This window comes from Morchella importuna, assembly GCF_003444635.1.
Source record: "Morchella importuna strain M04M26 chromosome Unknown Morimp01GS053, whole genome shotgun sequence".
In the NCBI taxonomy this organism is placed as follows: domain Eukaryota; kingdom Fungi; phylum Ascomycota; class Pezizomycetes; order Pezizales; family Morchellaceae; genus Morchella; species Morchella importuna.
The window spans coordinates 161,414-170,887 of record NW_025763450.1 but is presented as its reverse complement, the minus strand read 5'-3'; the positions used below and the strand labels follow the sequence as shown (position 1 = coordinate 170,887).

At 45.4% G+C, this 9,474-nt stretch overlaps 2 protein-coding genes across 2 annotated transcripts; one reads left to right on the top strand and one right to left on the bottom strand.

Annotated features, from left to right (window-relative positions):
- Positions 1-210: 210 nt before the first annotated feature.
- Positions 211-1,558, top strand: LAJ45_10956 (uncharacterized protein; the record flags this gene model as incomplete). The annotated part of the gene is made up of 5 exons (XM_046120470.1): positions 211-521; positions 584-806; positions 876-935; positions 989-1,264; positions 1,334-1,558. 5 exons carry the CDS (start codon positions 211-213, stop codon positions 1,556-1,558), a joined length of 1,095 nt encoding a protein of 364 aa, XP_045966349.1.
- A 1,390-nt stretch (positions 1,559-2,948) lies between these two features.
- On the bottom strand, positions 2,949-3,830 carry LAJ45_10955 (uncharacterized protein; the record flags this gene model as incomplete). Its single annotated transcript, XM_046120469.1, has 2 exons — positions 2,949-3,515; positions 3,648-3,830. 2 exons carry the CDS (start codon positions 3,828-3,830, stop codon positions 2,949-2,951), a joined length of 750 nt encoding a protein of 249 aa, XP_045966348.1.
- Positions 3,831-9,474: the final 5,644 nt, after the last annotated feature.

Sequence of the window (9,474 nt, the reverse complement as noted above, 5' to 3'; positions counted from 1 at the left end):
CCTCTGGTTGGCCTATGTGTCCACATCCATTTGCCGTCGTGCCACCTTTAAGAGTGTGCGCCATATCGCTTAATTTCACCAGCGAGAAAAAAGAGATATAAGGAAGCGATGGTAAAGATCATGATGATTCTTTAATTCACAGCTTCTTATTATCATTATACCCATATCGATACACTGTTTATTTATTTATTATTTACTCCCTCTATAACCATGGCCTCAAACACCCGCTACTACCGCGTCAAAGGCATTCCTACCTCATGGCCCAAAAGCACGCTCCTCAACGCCCTCAAAGCCGCCTCCGCAGTTTTCGCCACCCTCCCGGAAACCGGTCTCTCACTCTATCCCGCGCCGTACGGAGGGGGAGGGTCACAGAACGCACTCCTCCAATACAACGGCGACCTCTCAGTTATTGACCAAACAGGCGTCTACCGCGTCAACGGAAATGGCTACGCCCTGGAGGTCGATAACCATTTTCAGGGCCTGACACAGCTGAACGCAGCTGGGGACAATGCGGCATATGAGTATAGCTCAACCTCCATGCATTAAGGACTCGACTAATTGGTGATAATTGATGATATTGTAGCATCATTGCAATCACAGGCATAGACGGACATGCGTATAACAGCTGGGTGGGACCAACTACGGGGAAGATGTGGCTGCGGGACTTTATCCCGCTTAGGCGCCAGCTTGCGAATTCGCGGGTGATGACATATGGGTATGATATGCGCCTTGTGAGCGGGAAGAGCTGGGTCGACTATAGGAACGAATTCCTGCAAGAGTTAGTGAGAGCGAGAACAGGGCCGAGGGTGAAACCAACATTGCAATATCTAGATAATATTATAAAAAGTATTCATTAATCATAAGTATATATACAGGCTCAAACTCGCCCTATTATCTTTATCGGGCATAACATTGGCGGGATCATGGTCGTGCAGGTATGGGCCCCAGTACTAGATATTGATTAGCTTCAGTTATTGAGATACTCCAGGCACTCCTCGAATGCCTCGCCAACAGAGAATATAGCCAGGTCTTATCCTCTGTTAAGAGAATCGTTTTTCTAGGCACACCCCACCAGGGGATGCAAACTGAAGCCTTGTTAGCAGCGACCCAAAAGTCTACTCTAACAGCAGCGCAAAAGGCGAGCCGCACAGCAATGCTACAGCAGCTGGCAATAGGGTCACCATTCCTTCAGAAGATGTCAGCAGACGTCACGAATACTCTGAAGTCGATAGCAGTGGGAATCGTATATGAGACGCGGGGTGTGGTGAGTTTCCCTTTTTACTCCAACCACAACCTACTGGAACTTCGTAGACTAACAGACGGGTGCTACTAGCTCAAAAATGGGTGGGAGGTGTACATGGTTGATCGGTCCTCGGCCATGGTACATAATCAGGGCCGGATCGTGGGGTTTGTGGCGAAGAACAATGAGAACCTGATAAGATTTGAACATGGTGCGGATCCGGATGTTCATAGTATTATGGACTTTGCGACTCCGGAGGTTGTTAGTATTATGGACTTTATGGAAGGTAGGCCAGAAGGATTGGAAGAGAAGAAGTGAATGGAGGGCGCAATCCCAAGCAAGAACAGGGTACAAGCCTCAAAAGAGGTTAAGTACGTAGTAAGTACAGAAGTTTTGGTGAATTTTGGTTGCCGTTGCAACACAAAATTTGTATACAAAATCAGAAACACTCAAATCATGACTTTAAGAGTTAGATCGCACACACCTGAAGAATGGACTTAAAATTCTAGAATTCTCTGTGCTCCGTCTTGAGATAGTTCCCAACTGTCCGTGAAAATTTGAAATTTTTTGGATGAGGTTGGGTGGTTGCTTCGGGTAGCTAAACATGGCTACTTTGGCTGTAAAAAGGGTATATCACCAAAACTTCTGTCCTAGTACTATACCTACATGTAAATACAAATCCCTATAAAACGTTATATAGTGGTTATTAGTCCAACTACATGTATCAAGCGCACCCAACCTCCATAACCATATTGAAGAAATCCCACCCGTAGAGCGAACAGTATGTAACAAACAATCACGTCCCCCTCCACATAACACACCTGATATGATCCGCCGCACGGATCAACGCTCTCCCGGGAAGAAACGAAGGGTCCGTGGTTCAAGCCATATTCTATAAATACCCCCCCCAATTGGTACGAGGGCACGTACCATTGCAAGCCAGAATAAATTTTATCGAGATTAGGGAGTAGGTGGCGGCAACAACATTGATTATCAAAAAAACCAAATGGGCGATGTTTGGTAGTAACTTTAACCTCGGGGGTGGCAGTGCTACAGGAGTGGGGCAATCTAGACCATTCACCCCATTGATACTGCTAAAGGGTTTCGCAATTATTATGATTGAGACAGGTACTGTCGGTCGATGTATGCATTTCAACTAGACTAGCAATATGTATGTACTTCTGAAAATAGTATTGCCCAATTGGAATCCTCTGTTTTCGTAAAAGAACTTGCATTTACTTAGACAGAAAGGAAAAAAAGGTCACAATACGATTTAAGTAAATATATGGTAGAGCAAAAAAGCACAAAGGAAAAAAGATTGCACAGTACTGGTGTGTATTTACACCCCTGGGAACCAGAGTATAAAATAAAAGACGAACAAAACATTACTTTAAACAAGCTGAGCCAAGCCTTAGTAATCGGGAGACGAGTTTACTTGCTGAAGTACAAATGAACCTATCCCACGCTACGCAAAATAAAAATAGCAAACCAAATCGAAAACCCCATCCTGGTATCTAGCTCCCGCTGATCCTTAAAAGTAAAGGAGATGATTGATAGAAAGAGATAGAAAAGACGATAATTTTCTGTCAGGACTAGTATTCACCAAGCAAGCCCTGATGCACCAACGCAATTCCCCCGAAAACAAACAAATTCCGAGACCCCGCCCGGTCCATCCCTTCCTAATCCTATCCAATCATGCCCCAGGCATTTAGGTGATGCTCTCCCTGAACACACTCCTCCTCTCGCTCTCAACGCTTGGCCGTCCACCTCTCACATTGTTTCCGACGAATCCTTCGCTTTCGGGCCTCCTAATATCTCCTGCAAACGGGTTTGTCGCATCATCATTGGGATATGGTGGCGGCACACTTCTTCTCGGAGGCTCCCTGCTTCGGCTCCGGCCTCTCTCCGGCTCCTCGTGTCCGCGATGCTCCTGCATCTGATGCGCCTCGCCATAGCGACCCCTGCTGTCGGGGGTCGAGCGTTGGCCGTATCCGCCACCAGTGTACGAGATGTCTTCTTCGTCGACCATGCGGGAATCCCAGGCTTGATCTGGGTCCAAAGCCTCGCGGGTCCGTGCGGAACGGGCTCCAGCGCCAGAGTAGCCGGTGTTTCCACCCCCGAAAACACCCTTAACTGCACCGACAAAGCCGGCACCTCCACGAGCAGGCTCATAGGAGGATGGAGCCGAACGCTTGTTGTTCTTGATGAAGGGGACGTATGTTCGCCAGCTAGGGGCCGGGAGGCCAAGGCGGCGAGCTCGAAGCTGTGTGTAGACCTATCATAGTTGTGTTAAAATCAGCCGCGCTCGATATCATTGTAGTACCACCCTCGGTGAGTTCGAGAAAGGGCGCGAGATTGAATAGATATTAAAGGTAAAGATGCAAACACAGGAGATAGGGGCACTAACAATATAGGAAATCAATGCAAGCAATAAGATGATGAGAGCAACGATTACTATAATGCCCCATATCGGCATTCCCTCAACCTCATGGTGAAATAGATTTGGCGGGTGGGTGGCACCATATGGTGGTTGGGCTCTGTGTTCACTGGTGTTGTCGCCGTCGTCGTCGGGAGCTGCTCTGGGAGCCATGCTCTGCAGGTTCACTGGTGCCGGTGATATTTGGCCGCAGGTGTTTTGGTATTATTGGGTAAGCTGATTGATCGGCTGCTACTACGTAAGTGATTGTTTGATCGATTGATTGACGATGAATGATGGATGCGTTTGTATAAAGTAATGTGGTTGAAGAAGAAGCACAGCAAAGGGGGAAGAGAAGGGGGAAAGGAGTGGATCAGCCAGCGAAGTGTTCCGATGAGTTAAGGATAAGTAGCATGCACGTAAAAGAAAGGAAGGGAAGAACGCATGAAGAAGAAGAAGGATAGGTAGAACAGCAGATGGAAAGATAATAAATGGAAGACCCTTTCTTGCTCTTAGCTCCCCCTCGCTGCCACTCCTTCCAGGCGCTACAAATGGAGGTTCTATGAGACAAAGGGGGGCTAAAAGTGTTTTTTCTGGGAAGGTAATTCTTGGCGGGGAAAATGGCTTACCGCGAGGTCCAGGCGTTTTTCAAGGAATTCCCTTAAATAGATGAAGCGGAGAGATACGAGATCTCGCCGTGTGGGAACGTGTGAGGGGAGAGTTGAGGTCAGATTAAAGGTCTTTTCGTGATACCTGACAGGTGAGAAGGTTGTTGTTCCACGGCTGAGTTTCTCCCGATGGAAGGATCACGATCTTCATTCCTCCAGCCCGCCAAGCAATCCTGAGCCTCTGTGGCGCGAGGTTTATTCGGATGAGTTGGCGATCTTTCGTTTCGCATCCAGCTTCCTCAAATAAACGAATTATCAAAGCGAAATATCTCTAGACCAGCCATACTTATGTAATAAGCTACTACTTTACTTTTCTTCAACGACTAATCCACCTTGTGTCTGTGCAGTCTGATATGAGACTGAAGTCTGACATCGCAAGATCGAAAAAGACTCAAGTCCAACGCAATCTCAGACGTAGAAAAATAAAATAAATTTAAGAATGTAGAGTAGAGTACTTGTATGTATATGGAGTCGAGATAGTCTTGTGCTCATGACTGCTCGCTCGCTTACTTTTTCCTACGTACCATGATGTGCAATCAGCTGGGGCTGACTGCGTCTGCTATCGGTGATGGGCGACAGGGAAACTGCACTTCATTAGAGACCAAATTTCAGATAGCGGGGAAGGAATTGGATTTACATGTAATTAGTGAACTTTGTGACTGCATCAATGGTGCCAAGAACGTTTATATTGAACGAGTGATCGATTGTGAAATTTCAGAGCGTGAGTAAGGTTGTTTTGGATGAAAATGAACTACACGTAACAATTCTCTACTTATATAAGTACATGTATTCGGTATTATTATGATCAGTATTGAGGATAAATTTTAGCTGTCGCAATATTATTTCCTCATCATTAGTTATGCGTACTAGAAGATAGTCATTCATGACTACATACAGTATTTGCAAGTAGTGAAACGAAACACTTTTTTCAAGAGGGCGACTTAAGAAAGGAATCTAAAGAACTCATACATCACTACAAACTTTTCAAAGAACGGATTACTGTCTAGATGGTATGAGACAATCTTGTATACGTAATCATATTTCTTTTTCTGTTGGTTTCTCCTGAGATCGAAATAAGCTTGGGTGAAGCATGCGTAGTATATCTAGTTAAGGTAATTACAAATGTCCCTAGCTACTGTCATGGGGCTTTATATCTTTGAGGTACTCTAGGTAATTTTACCGCTAATTGCGTTTATTAGTGGATCTATTAGGAAATTATATCTTCGAATTCGCACTGCTCCGGTGTAGTATATGTAACTACCAACCAACCCTACATTTGCGCTCAAATACATAAGACACGCCATCAAATGAATGCGCCTAATCAGCTTATCTAGATTTTCGGGGACATATATAGGCCATATACGTGCTCTCACCTCGAAAATACAAGGAGAGTAGGTGGGTTTGCCTTGGAGTACTGCTGTGCCTCGCAGACTACACTTTTCCACAACATATATATTATCATTATCTCTATACTGGCCGATCGCGACTACCGGTGACATTTATCACTCATCCTATCGGATCCCATACCTTCTTGTTCCTCAGCTCAATCTTTACTGAGTTCCACTCGCAGTTGGATTTTTCATATTTACGATGTCAATCTTTGAATTAGCTATGTATTTCTACCTTCGAAATAATTTAAAATGCCAGTATCAACAGAGGAGGTACTATGGCATTATCTAGGCTGCATGCAGAGTAAATATACATGTACTTAAGAAGCTCGAGGCTCCTGGAGACCCGGCAAAGGCAAGTTAATACGAAGTATCCTTGTCTAGCATGCGCATATAAGATTTGAGCGATTGACATACGACCCTAATCAGTATCAATTCGTGATGGGATTTCCAATTTCATCTTGAAGACGACTGGGTTTCCAGCTGTACGGCACTAAAATTCATTCTTCATGAGATGTGTTGTCTGCTGCGCGTACTGTCTGATTGCGTCGGCATCAATGCGCGTCCCGCGTTAGTGTGGCTTCGGCATAGATACTCCGTTGGGCGTTGCATTGACGCCGTCTCAATTTTCGCCTCCCAAGTAACGTCTACATGCTTCAAACTACCCACCAAGACAAACCTCTAAATTTCGGACGGGAATGCAGAAGAAGAGTGATATCTTATGAACCGACCAGAAAAGCCTAATTGGCCCACTGCGGTCCTGTCAACAGCTCGGATCTTCGAATTCTGACAACAACACGGATCCTATCCTATCGGAGGAATCTTCCTTAGCTCATCAATCAGACTGCGTCCCTGCATCACAGTTAATCTACACCCCATGCTGTGGATCTTTCTTTTGGTTTTTACCGGTATATCTCCGATTGGAAGAATTACTGGTGGGAGCTCTTGACGGTTATCTGTCCCGTGAAGATTGTAACTCTGGGAGCGGTGAGTGAGAAAGTGGCTAGGTAAAGAACGGTGTTAACTTATTGGCTGGTTGCTTGAGGTAAGAGGTTGGTTGGACAAGCCTGTCACTGACCTTTGATTGGGAACTGCACTTCTCGATTCCCTAGAATACACGTATACGGAAGTCCTCGATTCTCTTCGAAGCAAAGCAAAAACCTGTTATTCTCAAATTCATCTCCGTTTCCATGGCCTGTTTCAGAACTGGCTTGCCGTATTTGTATCTCGATCCAATAGATATGACCCGGGAGGCAGCTTGGTAGCTCTATTCAACCGTAAATTATTACTCTATCTGATATTTCACAATATATTAATGTCATATTGAATGGGTAACACCATTTGCATATGCTGCATGGGCATAAAACTCACCCAGCTTTCATCTTCTGCCCTGTAGGGTTCAACCATGGAAATGATTTTGTAGATCTACACTTCCCTGTAGGTACGTTTTCATGGCATGTCTTACTCGTCTTTCGGCCCGCTATGTGCAAGCTCAGGCAGAAATATCCTTGTCCACAAAGCGAAAAGAGTCGGCCCGCGAGAAGGCGGCTAGTTGCCGCACGGCCCGAGGAATCGTTATAACATAATGGGGAAGGTGTACGTTTATTTCTACTCTCCTGGAGAAAATAAACCTCCCCTACTTGAATGTCGTCATGGGAATAACCGCTATCCCGAGAAATCGGACATCTCAGGAGGGATTGATTATATCACATCACCTCATCACTGCTTGAGGGACATGTCGACAGCGGCGGCATCGATGGTACCGCGCTCATTACATTGCCTCTAGATCGATCGCGGACGTGCGAACGTGGGGAAGCGCATCTCAGCTGCAGGCGTTCATCCAGAGTACTCTACTCAGCTGAAGGAGAGTATAGAAATGGGTTTCATGATCCGTCACTCGATCGTTGCCAAGGAAGGGATGTCACAACCTACATGTAAACATGGGCCTCCTAGGTTTCTACCACCCCAAACCATGCATGAGGATTTCCGCTGGCAAGGAGGATATAGAGCAACCCAGTGAACAGCGGGTAGTTGCATACTAACACCTCGCTAACTACATCTCTACTCTAGCTAGAGCAGGTAGCTACATTAGCAATAAAGAAATGGAATAACGTGGATATCCTGGAAACTGCCGATAGATAGAAAACAAAAAGAAGCGCCGCTAAATAAAAGACGGTATGTCTCTGCCGTCTGCTGTTCCTAAACGACTAACTGACTGGGCGGAAAGAAAAAAGTCTTGCTGCGCTGCGGGGCCGAACCGCAACCGATGATGTGGCTCCAGTAGCGCTGTACCTTTCTCTTTTGGCGACCGAGGAACCGATTGGGCAGCGGTACCGGGTTTAATAGTCCATCCCAACGGTGTGATTTTGGACGTATGATGATGATATCCGTGCAGGTAGGTATCAGACTGCGACAAGAGAGGGGAAACGGATTAAAGATCTTAGTGTACCTACACTGCCCCCTCCCGTGAAGACTCGACTAACTTACTGGATTATCTTCATTTCTGAAAAAGCAAAGTCTTTGCGTCCGTTACCGTCCAGATGGATATTGAGCCTCGTTTTAAAGTAGGTACCTACTCTAGCTCTACTCTACTAGTATCCATGCAAGGCCAGAGATGCGAAAAAGGAAAGAACAAACTTCGTTCCTACTCTAACTCTAAAGTGCCGTGTGAAAGGCCCTCCCACGTATCTGGAATTGTCAGTGGTATGATATTATACCGCCACTCATTTGGAGCTATGATCTAGTTACTCTAAACGTTTCTAGTCTCTTTCTCACAGAAAACCGGGACTCAAATGATAAACTCTGATATACATACCTATGAATGCCGAAATAGGTTGGATATCTGGTCGTTTAGTTAGTGCCAGGGAGCTTGAGATATTCATTTAGTTGGGGAGTTAAACAAGACTAGAAGTAAGGTGCTCAGCAATTTTAATGTAAGACATAAATGATCTTGTCATAATCGAAGACGAGGGCCCTTCTTTCTTTAGTGAAACGGTTTCATTGATCTATTCTGCTGCCCATCTCTAACGTGGGGGCAGATCGTCATTGCTAATAAACTATGTAGTCAATTGTTTCTAAAGCTTTCCTGACGAGGCGAATATGGCTAGAGTAGAGTATCAGTGGCAGCTACCGGTATGGCACGGTATGGTACATACATGCTCATCGTCACCTAGAAAATACGGCACCTCAGTTGAAAGCTTTCTTAGGTATCTTGACGAGATTATTACTGGTGCCCACCCCTGCTGCCACTTTTCCGTATGCAGGCCAACTCAGCGTGTGCTGTTTTTTTCAGGGTCAGCTTCAACCTCGTCTTGTTGTTCGCTCATGTATCGCAACAATAAGAATAACCATACGTCCATCCGCTGTGATGGAGGGCGGCCATTGTTTGAGTGAAGCGGAGAAGCAACAGTTATCTTTACCTCCAATACTATCTCTCTGATCCATAGTTATCCCAGCAATACCGACATTTACTCCACGCATAGGAATTCTCTGTATCAAACAAGTCTCATAAGCTTGAGATCAATAAGGGGGAGGAGAGAAGTAGAGACAGAGAAAGAAAAAATCAAACAAATCTGGGCTATCGGAATAGAAAGCAAAATCCCGATTTCAAAGCTGGAGCAAGTGGTGGGTTTTCTTCCTTCTCAAACCTTTTTTTTTGTGTCACTCTTTTGACTCAATTTCTACCCAATAGTGCGTATCTCTGGGTCGGCCCTATATCAAATAGCATTGGTGATTTTAACCCCTTCATAGTTGTCTCAGAAC